The sequence below is a fragment of the Larus michahellis genome, chromosome 5, assembly GCF_964199755.1.
Source record: "Larus michahellis chromosome 5, bLarMic1.1, whole genome shotgun sequence".
NCBI classification, from domain to species: Eukaryota; Metazoa; Chordata; class Aves; order Charadriiformes; family Laridae; genus Larus; species Larus michahellis.
This window is the reverse complement of record NC_133900.1, coordinates 64,117,231-64,133,540: the sequence shown is the minus strand read 5'-3', so window position 1 is coordinate 64,133,540 and position 16,310 is coordinate 64,117,231. Positions and strand designations below refer to the sequence as shown.

General features: G+C 37.2%; 1 protein-coding gene across 5 annotated transcripts; it reads right to left on the bottom strand.

Moving 5' to 3' along the window:
• Window positions 1-697: 697 nt before the first annotated feature.
• PACRGL (parkin coregulated like) lies at window positions 698-13,809 on the bottom strand. Of its 5 annotated transcripts, XR_012587071.1 has the most exons (9): window positions 12,893-13,809; window positions 10,217-10,374; window positions 8,531-8,598; window positions 7,396-7,486; window positions 6,137-6,271; window positions 4,343-4,450; window positions 4,205-4,260; window positions 3,235-3,315; window positions 698-1,046 (listed from the first exon to the last, which is right to left on the bottom strand). XR_012587071.1 is itself a non-coding variant. In XM_074587709.1 (8 exons), the coding sequence occupies exons 2-8, from the start codon at window positions 10,355-10,357 to the stop codon at window positions 990-992; spliced, it is 681 nt and encodes a 226-aa protein (XP_074443810.1). In that variant the 5' UTR covers window positions 10,358-10,374; window positions 12,893-13,809; the 3' UTR covers window positions 698-989. The 5 variants fall into 5 exon arrangements, 4 of the variants coding, with proteins under 4 accessions (XP_074443810.1, XP_074443811.1, XP_074443812.1 ...); XM_074587709.1 differs by lacking the exon at window positions 4,205-4,260; XM_074587710.1 differs by lacking the exon at window positions 4,205-4,260 and having other exon boundaries at window positions 12,999-13,809.
• Between the last annotated feature and the right edge of the window lie 2,501 nt (window positions 13,810-16,310).

Below are 16,310 nucleotides of genomic sequence, written 5' to 3'. Positions count from 1 at the left end.
GGCATTATTTTGCAATCAGGTCCAAATATGTTCAGGGACAAATGCTGCACCCTACAAAACTTGACAGCCAGGTAAGCTGGCTTCTGCCACCTTTTAATTAACTCATATTTTTTTCATAGCTTCCCCATTCAGGAGTTTATCAGCTTGTCTGGAGTTGAATGCACACGCTAGACCCAAACATATCTGTGGCATTACAGAACTCAATGCAAAGGGAGCACAGGGTAAATATTCCAAAGTTGCCTCCTACATCTAGCTCACATTCAGTAGGCTCAAAGCTAACTGGAACTAATTAGCTGAGCAAAACCTAGGCTGCGGCTCTAAGGAGCACCCTGATGCCTCTGCGCTGTATTTCTCCAGAGCCTCTCCAGCTTCTCCAAACAACGTGCTGAGAATGCACTGAGCAAGTTCAGTTCTGCACCCTATGCTACCTGTTCAGTGCGTTCAGCTTCAAACTTTTAAAAGCTGCCTCTCAAGAAGTCCAGACGAGTTATAGTTCTACATCTAACCCAGTAAGCCCTGATGAACCCAAACTGCATCCATCTGTGCCTGTGGCGCAAATTAAGTTACATGTTTCAAAAGTGGGTAGACATATGTAATTTAACACCAAGTTAGTTACTATTTAAGTAATTACAGCCAAATTATCACACAAATGTACCAAACATATTAAGCACTGCAGATCTATTGAAGGAAATTGTAATTTACAACAAAATAAGAATCGATATTTACTCTGCTTTTGAAATAATAGCAAGTTAGTCGATATCGTTGTAAGCACAAAGCATACGCAAATAGCAGCCAGAGAGAATTATTTTAAATAGCCTTCCATAATTACATATTTACAAACTGATAGGACTTTTCCCACTCTTCATGATACTGAAGAATTGTAATTATTTTAAGAGAATATATCATACCCCAACTAAATGTCAGTGACGTTCACAGGCAGTTTCTTTCCAAACTTCACCTTACAGTACAAATCACTACAGTTTTCTTGATCAAGAGGAGATAGAACAATAGGTTGGAATTTTAGATTTGATGATAGCCACAGTTGTCTGTTGATGAAAATAAAACATATTTAAACAAAATAAGGAGCACTAGCACTACATAATGAGAGTATTCACATAGTCTCTATAAACTGTATAATTCACAGCTTTTACTTAGTTATTTTTGTTATAATCAAACAGTAGAAAACTAAAAAGTTCGTGGTTGTTGAGAAATTTATTGACAAAGGGGGTGAAAATAATGAACTGAAAACATGGAGCATGGTGATAACTAATGATGGAGTGTAAACGTCCAAGAGAAGAGACATGAAACTCATACCTAAAACCAGACATAAATATAGACATGAAATAATAAGGATTTTTTTAAATAGAGGAGTGATATTCTGGAAGGGACTGCCAATAAAAGTAAGAATCATATACATTATAACTCATTTAGAATAGAAATTTGATAATTTCATTAGTTGGATTATATAGTATTGCTTGTAATCACAATTTAGGAGTTTGTTTCTGGTTTTCTGCTTTATCTTATTATAGTATTTTTTAAAAAAGCACATAGAAAGACCTACTTGCAAAACCAGTAAGACTACAAGAAATTGGGGAACAGACAGAAGAATTAGAGTTAATGATTCACTGGATTAGTTACATTATCTAGACCTAGATTTTCATAACATCACAATGAGACGTAATTTTCCTTTTCTCGTCTCACTACATAAAAATAAAAAACTTCCATGCTTCTTTATTTGTTGTGATGTTTTTCAAGTCTGTAATACAAATATTGCTACTGCCTTTGCACGAATATTAGCGCACAGACCAAAAAAATGAAGTGGTGTCTTAGGTGCCTACTGATTAAGGCACACAAGCTCAGAACTGGTAAGGCCTATATTTATGGTCCCTACTCTTTAGGTTATTCCTATTCTTTAGCAATGACCATTTTATATAATAGATGCAAGTGTTCATAGAGTCAAGAAAGCAAATATTTTCTCTTCTAGATGAATATCTAAGCCAATACTCTTACTTTTTTTTTTTCTCTCCTCCTTTCTGCACAATGTACAGTACAACAGAAAACGGCAACAGAATGTTCAGCAGAAGAATACTCTGCCACTTAAAGCATTTTTTTTTGATTTATAGCAATTGAGGATGTAACCTCTGGGTTAACCAGTGTGGGCTGGAATGTGAGTATCTATCTGATTTCCTCAGTAAGTGACCTAAACACTAAGCTATTAGTGGGAATGGGCAGGCATCATCAATAACAGCAAAAAGTATCTTTTAGCAAGAGTAAATCCTGTTGAGAAAAGTATTTAGGCTCAGAAAAAGGAACACGAAGCCTGCATCCCAGGCATATTGAAGGAAGACGACTATTCAGCCTGAGCGAGTCAGGTGTCAATACTCCAGAAGGGGCCAGAAGCTATTTACTAGTTGACGTTCAGTAAGTTCCTGTATCCCTTTTCATAGGCATCTAGTCTGCCCTATGCTACGGTCTCTACAAGAAGCTTACATGCTTTACTTAGCATAAGCATCTATATTTCTAAGTGCTGCAATGCTGAACTTGGAGTAAGGATTTACTTAGGCATTCTGGATCTTACCCTACGCTACTAACCCATTTGTCACATTACTTCAAACCCTGGAAAAAAAAATGTAGGCTTTCTAGGGAAACGGAGAATTTTCAAAAAAGATTAGTATCTCTTTTAATCACTAAGTCTGCATAAACTTCCCGCCAAGGAAAATAAAATCTTCCAAGCAATTGTCATGGGTAGGGATCCACAGAGATGCACACTTGCTCCCAAAAAGAGTTCTCCTGAATGGGGCTTGGTATGCTGTAAGACTCCAGCCCCTGGGTATGGCTCCCTTAGAATATTTTACCGAGACATACTCCTGTATTTGCTGCTCAGAGATTAAAACAATGGAGAGTACAAATGAAAAGTGGGTGATAAAAAAAATGGGAGACAACAAAACCTAACTGGCAGAACAGGGATCATCCAGAGTAGATTTAATGTCATTTCTATTACCACTCAGTAAGTCAAACAGACTAAAACAACTGTTTCACTATGGACTGGACACAACTGTGCTGATTGCTGCTGTGCAAAATCCTGTGTTTTATGCAATATGAATAGTTGTGACATGTAAAAATAAGCAGTTTTCAGAATGGGGCTCTTTTAGTCTGAAAACCAGAGACAGAAGACATTTTGGCAAAGTTGCATTCATATGTGCAGATTAGAGAATAATCATCTGGTCAACTCACCTTTCCACCATATTGCTCCAACTTTTGTAAAGCAACAGTAATTTTTTCTCTAAATTTCTTGTCCATTAACCTCCTCGAAAGCTATTGGAAAAGTAAAATAAAAAGGTTTGTTGCATAATCCTGTACAATATATGCAAGGAGGCCAATATAATTCTATTTTATTACTTTATTTCATTTGTCTTTGGAAAATTAAACCCTAAAAGAAACCTTACTTTAGAGCCTGTAACTGGTGTCAAAGCATGAAACTCAGTCAAGGCAAAAGGAATAAAATGTTAACTAATGAGAAACTTAAATTCAAAGAATCATAGACTGATTCAATGCTCAACTGTTAGCCAAGAAAATACTTACTTTAATGTCTTTTAGCAAAGAAATTTTAGAGCGGTATCAATCTTTAAAAAAAAAGTGATTCTTAAAGTGCTATCCACACTAAAAGTTAACACATTTTTCACATGCACTGAAAAGAGATTTATTATAGTGGAAATACTTTAAAAAAACTACTGCAATTTTTCTCTTCTGCACTGGATGTCTAAAAGGTCCATTTATTTTGCTGTAAAAGGGCACTTTGGAAACAGGCTAAACGAAACCATGAAAAGGCTATCTGACAGAAGAAGGATTTCTACAGAAGGACTCGGTATAAAAATACTTCACATAATCCCACTCTAAGTTTATTTAATGAGAACTTCCTTGTGCAGAATTCCCATCTGAAAGAAGTAGGAATATTTGCTTCTGTTAATTTATTGAAACTTTCACAGATTTTTTTAAAATAGTCACACTTAAAATGCAAAACTCATTTTGCAATAAACATAAACTTCCCTTCAAAACATAGCATCTCTTTCACCTCAGGCTTGAAGCTGGATCTTTTTTAAACAGTAGAGACAACACTTCCAGTATTGTCCAATTTACATTAACAACAGCTTTTGGACCTTGCTAGAACTTTATAAGTCACCATATCAGAAAATGATGGACTTACGTAGAGGAATATATGAAGTAATGCTTTTCAGGGAACTGCTGAGTCCTCCACTGTATCTGTGCAGATATTATAGTAAACATCTCAACAAAATTACCACAAAAATACAGATGATTTTTTACTACAGCATTAAAAACTTACATTTGTGAGTAGATGCTTAAGATGATCATTAAGTGATGGGCCAACAACAGCACTCAGTTGAACTAAAGCATCCAGTCCCCTTCCGAATACTTCATCATCCGAATGGGCCTTCAGAGGGGGGAAAAAAAGAAAATCCTGTCAGTGATATTCAGACAAATGCACAAGTTCTTCAAAACTGCAATCTCTGCATTATGATTTTATATAGTATTTTTAAAAATTAAAACTACTATGCAACTGCTAATTGTTATAATGTTACAAGTCTAGAAACACAAGTACAATATGACTGACTATTAGTATCTAGAGGTAACATTTAAAAACAGAAGTATATTTTTAAAGTAGAAAACAAAAGTATCCACAAAATGTCAGTGAAATTCTTGCATTACTTCTGAGACAAAGAAATGAATATTTTATTATTGATTAAATTAAAAATTCAGCAGGTAAAACAGTTTACTACACTAACAATTTCAGTGCTTCACAGCATATTAGACAGAACCCTTCAAATGCAGATATGCTGAAATTGGGAGACAACATTTCAGTTACAAATGTAATGAATTCAGCGTAATTTCTAGGTAATTCATACAATAATTGCCTTTGTTGGAGAAACACAGGAGCCAATGACTTTCTGGCTCAATTAATTTAGTCCCCTGCCAACTACAGCTTTGTCACCTGCCAGCAATTATCAGGCTTTTATCTATTTCTAAGGTGCTTTCTCATCTTTATTAGTCCCATGGGAAGGTTCTTCTATACCTGAGTTCTCTAATGGTTTAGTTATTTCACTCTTCCCTTAGCAGAGAAATTGATTCATGACAATTTATTTTGCTCTCCTACTAATACTGACCTTTAGTTAAACAGTCATTTTTCTCCTCTGACATTTGGGCCCTGAATGTTTTTTTTTTAACTAGAAGTCATTGACTGCTTGTGTAGTAGAAGGTTTAACAAGACCTTATACCAAACTAGTGCAACAATGAAAATAATCAGATTAATAGCAGTAATTGGAAGAATAGACAAGAATAATTTTTCTAATTTTGTCTTCCAAACTAAACCATTCTGATCTTCTTTACACGTCTAATCTAGGATCACAAAGAATTTTCAAGCTTTCAGCTATCTCCATAAAAGCAGAACTGAAACACAGCTAGATTAAAGAACAGCAAGTAGCTGAATCAGAACAGGGCTCTGGAAGATAGGAAAAAAAAAATCCGAAAGAGATTACCTTTGAGGCTTTTATCTCACTTTACATATTTTTACCTCACTTTATTTTCTGAAGGAGTAGAAAAGTTAAAAACATTTTAAAAATTAAGAACATGACCTGAAACATTTTAACTGTATTCTTCCCTTTTCCTCACTGGCATATTGTTTTATCTTTGTAGCATGTTTTGAATTTTTAAATGTAACAGACGAGTGTTTATTCTCGCATCTCCATTTTACTTCACCTCAATTTTTTTTTGCATGTTATTATCTGGATATATAAAGACACCACCAACCCATATATTATTTCTGCTTATATTCAGATCTCTAATAGAACATTTCCACAGAATTTGCCCATAGCTACTGTCATACGGCTATACAATAAGTTGCCCACCTGAATTTACAGTTAAAGACACATTTAGCTAATAAATCCAATGCAGGGTTAACATGAAAAAAAGAAACTATTCCCACACCCCCAAGCCCCAAACCAAAAGCCCATGCAATAGATTTATCACTTTAATATTTTTTGTGTAGTCCTCACCAGCAGAAGAAAAAAGAAAAAAAAAAAATCAAGCCCATTAAAATCCCTGCATGATGAGCAAGACATACCAATGCAGCCTTTAACACTGGAACTAGACGAGGCAACAAGGGAATTGCTTTTTCAGCAGCACCTTCGACCATAAGTAATTCTTTAAAACCCTCCTTTGAAACAAATGTATAGGGATGTTTTGTCTCCCTTAGACCCTGTTGCAAATGTAAAACATATTTGCTTAACAGTGAGCCTTCTTTTAAACAAAAACACATTAAAAAAGTTCCATATAGCCACAAGATAATGTTTAGATTTTGTTACATCAGTTCAAAACTTAAAATACACTAACTCCACCATGTGGAGCCATTGAGTACAACTCTGCTTACAGAATATCCTTATTCATTTTTCTTTAGAAACATTGAATATTAAAAGTCACATTATGAATACTGCCAATTCAATCAAATGTTTGTACTTCAATACCTTTAATCTAACTACCCAAGGTAATTTTTCAACAAGAGCATGAACAAGAACAGGCTATTTTTGTAAATGGTTTTCATACCCTGAAGGGGGAAAAAAAATAGAGGGTGAAGGAGAGACATGTTCCCCACCACTTGTAGGCGCTACACATACATACACACTTCTAGTGGAGACCTGACTGGCAGAACTCAAGATTTAAAGTCCTATGGCTGAAGTCTTTCTTCTTTCCATGGTGGGAGCTCTGAGTTACTTTAGGAATTCACGGCTTTGTTTAATCTTAAAAGCAGCCACCTCTAGATAGAGTATGCACTTTATTCCATCTGCCACACTAGATTCAACATATATTTACACTCCTGAAACATATTTGGTGATAAATATCACAGATGTTTCCGAGAAACAGAAGGCTGAACATAATGTATAGTATTTCTTTTGCTTATTTACAGGATCCTATTTACATGGTACTAGTTCAACCCATGTTCAACCTATTGGGGAGAAGACTCTTACTTCAATAGGTAGGCTTTATATACAAAAAGAATCAAAACAATTTTGTTTACAATAAAATGTGCAAAGCCACAAATGGATTGAAGTATTTTCTTCAACAGCTGGGAATCTGAGATGCAGTCTTTTATTTGGCCAGCATCTTGAAAATTAAAGGGCTCTACCTAGCTCTCCCAGAAGCTCTAACTAAAGAGCTACAAATGGCAATGTCCTTGACCACCTTCATGCATACAAGATCCTCACAAATGTTTGGTTTTTTGCATTTCCCTAGTAGGTGAGGCTCAGTTAGCTACCTCAGCTTGTTACAAAATGCTATTTGCAATTAAATCCTGTATCCTTAACTTCGCAAGAACATTGCGTTTACCTCTGCCAATGTTACAAGAAGGGGATCAAAGGGAACAGTTTCAGGAAGGCATTCCCATTGCAGTCTGTGCTTTACTGAGCCATGCACCAACCTATAAAAGAATAAAGTTTTAACAAATTAACAGGTAGTAATATATAATTTATTGCTAACACTGACCACTTTAAATATATCACCACTTGGTCTGCAATATTACTATAATGTTATATACACAATTTCAATGCATACTGCTCTCCTTAGTGAAATGTATAATGGTATTTAACAGTGCAATTATTGTAATTCCTCAATATGGCAGTTTTCAAAATTCTGCTCCTAATCACATAGATATCAGAAAATAAAAGTGATAAAAATTATAGATGCCTCTCCCACCAACACAGAAGATGCTCCCTGTGCGAAGTTACTTATTTTGATAAATACCAAGAAACATTTTAATCAATTAACAATTGGCAAGGGAAAGCAGTTGAAACTGAAAGAAAATCATATTGGAATTCATCAGTTACTCCTAAGATACAAATAAAGGCTAGGTATTAATAATTGTTTTATACATGTATATAAATGTATTAATGATTACTTAAATTTTTGTACATAATTCTGCATCCACTTGACAAAACACTAAAGTGCTTAATGTCTAGGCAAATACATACATAATCGACAAAAGTTAAAATACCACAAACTATTGCTTACAAGTTGTTTTGTTAATATCTGGTATTGCTGACAACTACAGAATTGGAACATTCAAGAAAATATCATACTTACTTCAGACAAAAAAAGACTGCAAGATGTCTACTTATTAAAATGGCATTAATTTTATTATCTTTGTTAGTAGGGAGAAGTAAACACCGTTACATGAAGAAATCAACTTCTTTCATGAAAGAAGCTTAGCAAACCAAATCTGCAAATACCTAGCTATTTGTTAAAAATGCAGCTTCAGTATCAACACAGCATAAAAAAAGAACCAAAAGAAGGCAATTTCCAAAGGCATGGAAAATCGCTTTCTGCATTGAATGAGTTAAATATCAGAAATGAACAGAATCAAACAGCCTAACTAAAAGATCAAACATGAACAGATGTATTTTAATCTATGTAAATCTACCTAATCGTAATATATTTAGTAAAAAAATAAACAAAACCAACACACCTGCATGGAATGCCACCTTTAGCATATATAGCAGCAAATGCAGAAGGTGGTCGAGAATGAGCACCAAACTGTGAGGAAGAAAAAAAAAGAAAGCATTATTTATTCAAACAGTAATGTTTGGTTACTATTTTCAATATGTTAAAACTGCAGTTTACCAAAAAAGGAACTTAGTCATCTGACTCTAAAAATAATCAAAAAACCACCCTGCCGCTATGGGATGGAAAACATATATTTGGTACATTTATCAGAAAACTGCTTTTCAGAATTGTCTGGCTAGGAAGTTGTAAAAATGAATAAATAATGTAGAATTAGTCCTCTCCTGATGGAATACCCTTATTTTTCTTTCTATCTTGTCTTGCAAATCTTAACACCGAATTCTTACGAGTTATCTCTTTAACAGATTAAGGACCTCTCACTTTCCTGATGCTCTTGTTGTTGTTATATTGGTAACATGCAGAAGGCAGATTTACTCCTGTTCCATCTTGATTTGAGGGCAGAAAAAAGTACAAGGCGGCAAGATGTGGGAGAAACAGCAAATGTCGGGCAAGATGGCACGAGGGCACTGGAGATCAGAGGGGAGGTTCATACTAAGTGAGAATCTAGGGAGGACTCACTGGAGCAGGAAACCAGGAGCTTCACAGGAGGAAAGCCTGCACAAAGTTGTTTTTTATCATATACATGCTTCTTATGCATATGAACTGTGATATTATTTATTAGCATGATCATTCAATGCTACTTCCCAGATTAAACATCTTATCACAAAGCATATAGCAGGAAATACCTTGAAATATTAATTTTTATATTTCAAGTGTCTGAACCTACATTAACATTGTTAAAATTGTGTGCATGGTTTGATGACTTCTTGCCTTAATTAAGTCATTGTACTACTTGCAAAAAAGTTTCAAGAAAAATAACGCCCACATGAAACTATTCAGCCTCTGTTTATGGCAAACTAGTACCTCACCAAAGCACTCCCTCACTTAGTTCTTTTTCCAAAAAGTCTATGACATTGCTAATTGTTTGGCTGATATGGCCCAATGGTGAGCTATAATTCACGCACTCAAAGCAAGTTCTCCAAGCACAGGACTTCAGTGAAATAAACGACTCCTTTCATCAGTCTTCTCTTGAGAGCCCAAATTCTTCCTGAAGTATTACACATTCACAGTACTTGGGAACTTCAAGCAATGCTCACTAGCAATTAATTTGCTAGATTTTATAAGGTCTTGATGATCTTCGAGATGCTACCTGATTCTTGGTTTCATTGTATAACTGAAATCAGTTCCTCTAATGCAGCAGGTTCCAAAGTTTCTAACTACACCAAAAAAAAACCCCAACCCTTTTTAACTCTTAGGTCTAAATCTCCTTTTAGAGCAAAAGTACATCAAAAATAAAAAAGTTGCCATCCAAGGCACAATTGTACCAAACCCCATTTTTAAAAAAGTAATAACCATGTTAGGCCTCAGGCATTTGAGCTTAGAAATTGTATGACTTATGTCATTGTATATGTATGATTATATAATTGTATGAGCTTAGAGAATGTATGACTGATAACAAAAGTTTAGTTTAAATTTACAAAACAGGACCAGAAGAAGCGTGTCCGGCATGTATTTCATAAAGTAAGGAAATTTATTCCAAAAAGAGACCCGTTTTAAACAAACAAACAGAAATCTCACCACCTATACATACCGGATCAATAGTTTTAGGATTCAGCTTGTCACTAGGCTTTGGCTGTGGTTTAATTGGAGGTTCTGGAGAACATGGCAAAGGAGAAGATGTCTTGCTTTTCTGTACTGCAGTCTTTGGTTTTATTTGGATTCCTGACGACATTCTTGGAACATTACTTCCTAGAACAAAAAAAAGATTAAAAACGTAAAATAATTTTCATTCCTACATGACCGAATACCAAGGGTTAGAATCCCCAGGTCCAAAGACTGACATGAACAACCAATCATCAGAATCTGGCTAAGTGTACTAGAAAAATAAACGCTTATTCTTATATATCCTACGCAGTGCATGGGATAATTTTGACAGTCTTGTCACTCCATCTTTTAAATGCACACATTTCCTAATCCTGTGCTGCTCCCCTGTACTTCTGTACTTTGAGACTTGCAGCAAAAGTGAAATTAGCTACAGTCTGCCTTTAAGGTAGCCAACAGAAATCCCAGCAGCATCACAGTGCTCGGTAGAACAGCCCAGAGTGAAATAGGCTGGTTGGGTACAGTTACAGCAGAAGGCAGTAACAATTTGAGGAATGAACAGGATGAAGGAATGAAGAGAAGAGCAAGTAGATTCAGGACACAAAAGACAAAGCAGAATCAATAAGAGAAGAGAAAAGAATTGTAAAGTAGCAAAGAAAGAACACAGAAAACTAATTCCAATTCCAGGGAGAAGAAAAAAAGTATTTTGTTAAAAAGAATGCAAAAATAGCTTTCTGTACACTTCCTTAAATACTGATTTAGGTACACATATCTTCTAAACATTAATGCACCAGCTACATGTGTTAATACTATCTATGTATGTAATTGTGTTAAAATGTCCCTAAGAAAAATAATAGTCTACTGCCTATTTAACATACCAAGCCTCATGCTATGATGAATAACATAAATTATTCTTGGGAAAAGATAGGTTTATAAATGCTGATAAAATTTTAAAGTGTGAAAATGGTAATTTTGAATATTATTGCTGTTCAGTAATTTATGCTGTGGTGTACTCTGGGTGGAGAAAAGAGTTTAGTAAATAAGAAAGTACATTCCTTTAGTAAACAAGAAATTATACTATGCAGAAATGAAAACAATAGGAAGCCAGTTAAATAATACACATAAATAAACACTGTCACAAGGATGAGTAGGGTGCTTGCCACCCAGCCAGCACCTTTCACAAGTTGACGACACCTATTTTTATCAACAACATGATTAAATTCCAAATACTGAGATCAGGATGAACTAGAGGGGCAGATTTTTTTTTGCTACGCTACTTCTACTCCCTCAGCTGTATAAGCCACCTGCCCTAATCTCTGACAGAATCATGTACATGCAGCCCTTGTTGTTTAGCTTGGTTCTTCTAATTCTTCCCTTCAAGCAGAACTCCCAGTTTTGTCATTATCTAAATTACTAAATCTTTAGGATTATTTCTGCCTCTAGTAAGAAGTGATAAGGCCTCGACACTTGTGTAGATATGCTATGTCCTTATGACTCGTAGAAAGAATTAAATGTGGCACCTAAGTTTTACTGAATGTTGAGAAACAACACATAGTAATGATGAACAAATTAGCTAAAATACAAATACAAAGCAAAACTAAAATTGAAAGTTTAAATCAATACTTCTTGACTGATTATTTAATCAGATCTAGCGATTGAAATCGGTTCACCCACTGTACATCTTGGATTCTCTTTCTTCCCACTTTCATAATACAGCCTATCTCCAGTGACTGTCTTCTTAAAAGAACTACTCACATACCACAATTAGACAATTAAGTCTCTTCAGAACACACAAAAACTTAAGTGACACTTATGGGAACTACTCTGTTTGTAAAAATATTTCTGTTTGTAAAAATAATTCAAAGCCCTAAAAGACAAACAATAACATAGAAAGAAAATGCACTGATTTTGTAAGTGCCAGATTATTATTAAAAAACTGTAATCACATTAGAGTTAGAAAACACATTTCTAACTATCAGAAAAGTAAGACTCAAAATGGTTTTATACTATAAAAACACCAGATAAGTTCTTGACATTAGCATTATATATCAGAAAATAGTGCTATCAGTTTCAACCTTTGAAATGCACAATTGCTCATAATGCGAACAGTCATCTCGCTAATAACATAAGCATTTTTCTCAGAAAAGTATTCAGAAGTAATTCAGATGTATTCAATTTTTTTTTCCTCTTCCAAGAAGAAATCAAGATATATCCCAAGGGCTTTACTATGGTTTTAACTAACAACAAAAATCTAGACGCATTTGAAAAGTCACTGGTTGTACCATCAGAGAAAGTAAACAACAAAAGGTGTGACAACGGGCTGGAATAATGTTAGCCCTTTGTCTCAAAAGTAAAGACAGGAGTTAAGTTTTGTAAAAAAGCAACTGAGATAACATGCCTACACATTGGCAGAGGAGGAGGTGGCAGAGCGTGGAAAAAAGGACTTTTCATAAGGAGGTCTCAGCCTTCAGAGCAAGATGAAAGTTCTTGTGTAGTCAAGAGCTGGGAGAGTCACAGGCATTTGCAGAGAGATCAGACAGCAGCAGTACAGCTGGGAACCAAGCAAGTGACATATAAGGCTTGATACAGAAGTGAACCACCCTGCTGGCAGATGACAGACTTCAAGCAAAAGACAGAAATCCTTAAACAGAAACAGAAAAAGCACCTTTAAAAGACGGCTTTCAAAGGAGGAAAAGTGTGGCCTGGAGTCTGGTTGCTGGAAGTCGCTGTAGAAAGTAGGTAGGATTTCAAAGGCGAGGTTACTGCCTTACCCTGGGGAGCGCCAGCTCTCCCGGGGCGCAGCGAGGGCAGAGCGGCACAGCGACAAGGGGCACCGAGCACCGCCGGGCGGCTCAGGCGGCAAAGCCGAGCCCACCCTCCCCAACACCGCGGGACACCAAAACACCCAGCGAGACGACGAGGAAGGACGGACACACACCCGGCTCGCCGGGCTCCCTTCCCTACAGCTCCCACTCCCCCGCGGGGAAACCCAGATCAAGGGCCGGTGGGCAGCGGGCCCCTCGGGAGGGTCCAGGCCCGACCCAGCTCTACCGGCCGCACCGACACCCCCGGGCCTGGCGGGCAGCTCCGTGCCCGGCGACGCTTCCTGCCCGTTGCCAGGGAAACTACGGGCCGCCGAGAGACCAATATTCCTCGGCCGGTCGAGCGCGGGGCGGGGGCGCGGCCTCTCTCAGCTCCCGGTCGTGGCGTCGGCAGAGGTAACATGGCGACCAGGGCGGCCGGGCCGGGAATGGCCCCTCACGGCTCGGTCTGGGCGTCGTGCTGCCGGGCTGGAAGGTGGTGGCGGGTCTGCCGGGCCAGCTCGGCCGCTGGGAAGTGCCGGGGAGCTGAGGCGCCGTCTTCAGCTGATCAGAGCTGCGATGCTTGCTGAAGAGCAAAAATTAGATTAAAAGGCTGATTTTTTTTTTTTTTTTCAACCTACCATACATATTTGTGATTAGAACGGGGATGGTAAATTTTCAGGTGGCATTGCCACTCATTTCTATCCTCTTTCTTAATAGCTTCACAGGGAAAACAGGATTTGGGAAATACTTCATTTTGCTTTTATGTTTACGTGAGAAAAGTTTGGCTTTCAGGGACAGTGCCACATCCCATTTGCGATCAGTTTTGTTCCAAATACAGTGATAGAAAGTTAATTCTTTATTTCTTTTTTTCAGATAACCCACTCATATGATACTGAAGTTTCTCACAAGTACAGTATTTATTCATACACCATCACATCTGAACGTGGTAAACTATCTTTTGGGTAAAAGTGTTCAGTTTTTTCTTCTCTGGATCCTATTAATCATGAGTGTTTTGTCGCTTTCTTCAAGAGATGCGTTTATTCTTTCATGCACTCAACAATAAACCTCCAAATAAGATGTTTTCTTGGTTTGCTTAAATTGTGTGGGATACAGTTTTTCCACTGTCGCATTCTTTCTCACTTCAGTAATTTATACTAAGGAACTGAATGGGACTTCAGAAATGAATGAGGGAAGTTATTCTGTTGGTTTTCCACAAAAAAAAAAAACAAACCAACAACAAAACAACACACCAGGAAAATGCACTGACAGCGTTGAAAAAAGTAGCTGTTGACTATTTGAAAACTACCATTGGCCTTAGATTTTGGCCAAGGCTGGCATTTCATAATTAGTTTTATCCAACATAAATAGTTTTTATCTGCCGATAATGGGAAGTTGTAAGTGAGGCCGTTTTCAGAGTTAAAATAGGGCTGCATAGCTGAATGCCTTTGAAATGCATTAGCGCAAGAGACCTTTTGGAAATACAGAAGGAAAAAAATGACGAAAACAATGCAGGAGAAGCAGAGAAGGAAGGAAGATTTCTAATTTATTTCTAAGTGTTTTAACTATACCCAGCAGACATTACAGTACTTTCACAAAATTATTTTACTGTTCCAAAATACTGAAGGCAGTAGAGGAATTGATGTCTTTTTATCCATAGATTTTACTAGCTGATAATGGTGTCAGAAGAATCCAGTATTTGTAAAGCAGACCATGCAAGTCTCTTAAAAATCACACTACGAAACACAAACCAGCATGCTCATCTCCATCATGAGAAAAAAAGAACTACTTTTCTGAGCAAGGTTTGGTTTTAGTATCATTTTTTACATGTATCTGCTATAGTTGCTTTGTGAGCACAGAACAGACTACAGCTACATTTAAGCGTGGAAGAAAGTAGTAGTACAATTCCTAAGTCAGTGGGAGGTATGAACCGCTGTGTCTCATGAAGCAAAATACCACTGATGAGCTCTGCGGAGTCAGCAGCTCCCACTGAGTTCCTGGAGGCACAGAAACGACTGGGTTATGAAAGGACAAGTCAGACTCCAGTCTCTGTGCAAGAGCAGGGCTGAGTTCAGAGTTCAATCGGTTTCCTGAAAAAATGCAAAATAAGAGTGTTACGGTGCAGTGATGTGTACGGTATGACAGGCAGTCCTGATGTACTTTAAACGTTGAATATACGGACTGCGCTTCTTGCCGTGCAGTGAGATGTCATGTGTGAAATCAGGGTCCGAGAGATACCCGCTGAATCGTGGATGCCTGATAGACGCGTCTCCCTCCGTTTCATCTCTTGAACTGTGACAGATGGCTACATCTGGCTCTCGGGGCCTTGCCTTCACGCAAGGCTCGTTCAGGCATGAGGTCCTACCCAGGGGTGGTGGCCTGGCTTTGGGGCAGCACCACCACATCTCTCCCAGCACAAGGCATCACTGCCTGCCTGCAGAGAGACACACTGGCCCCGTGGCACATGTCTGCGAGGCTCAAGCACCTGAGCGCTGGGGACATGCTGGTCTTGGGTGGGATTCACCCTTTTGTGCAGGAGCCCAACTCTCTCCCTCCCCTATGGGAGGAACACAGACTGAAATGATCCTAAGTTCCTGGAACTGGGCAGGGTGAAACTACGCCCCTAGGGATATCTTTTCCTAACTCACATGATATTTTAAGAACTGGGAAAAGAGAAGTCCTAAGGTTAAACACACGTTCAGTCCCTTCTGATTCCTACAGTAAAATCTTAAAATGGTTTTTGTTACTCTTTGCCTATGAATTTGCAGCTCCCCTGCTGCTTGAGTAGCTTCCTCATTATTATACCTGGGCTTGTATTTTTCTAAGATCTTGCTGAATATTGACATGGAGAATATAAGCCAAAATACTTGTAATAAAATGTGTTTGTTTAAAATAAAATGCTTTTCATACTGTGTCCCACTATTTTTGATAGTTGTAATAGGAACTATTCTGTGACATTTTAAACATACTTAGAGGATGGACAATTTAGAAGGAAAATTTTTGTAAGATCTATCCTGTGTATAGATCAACAAAACATGACAAATTTTAGCATTTCTCTCCATCATGATGATACCACTTCATAGTTTTAAATATGGTGTCATAAGCCACTATCATTACTTATGTAGCATTAGCTCCAGTTATTAGGAGTTTCTCCATTAGGTACTTTTTAGTTTGTTTAATTTAACTGCCATAAGCCTTTCTAAATGCTTGAAAATCAGTAAAAGACAAAAATATGAATAATTTGCAAGGAGTTTTTATAATGAAAAGAAATGTGGTCACATG

Excerpts from the sequence above, each read along its gene's own strand:
- PACRGL (XM_074587709.1), bottom strand. The coding sequence starts at position 10,357 with ATGTCGTCAGGAATCCAAATAAAACCAAAGACTGCAGTACAGAAAAGC. Across the intron at positions 6,272-7,395 it reads TTCTTGTAACATTGGCAGAG|GGTCTAAGGGAGACAAAACA; the intron begins GTAAACGCAATG and ends CATTTGCAACAG. Across the intron at positions 1,047-3,234 it reads TGGAGCAATATGGTGGAAAG|ACAACTGTGGCTATCATCAA; the intron begins GTGAGTTGACCA and ends TTTCATCAACAG.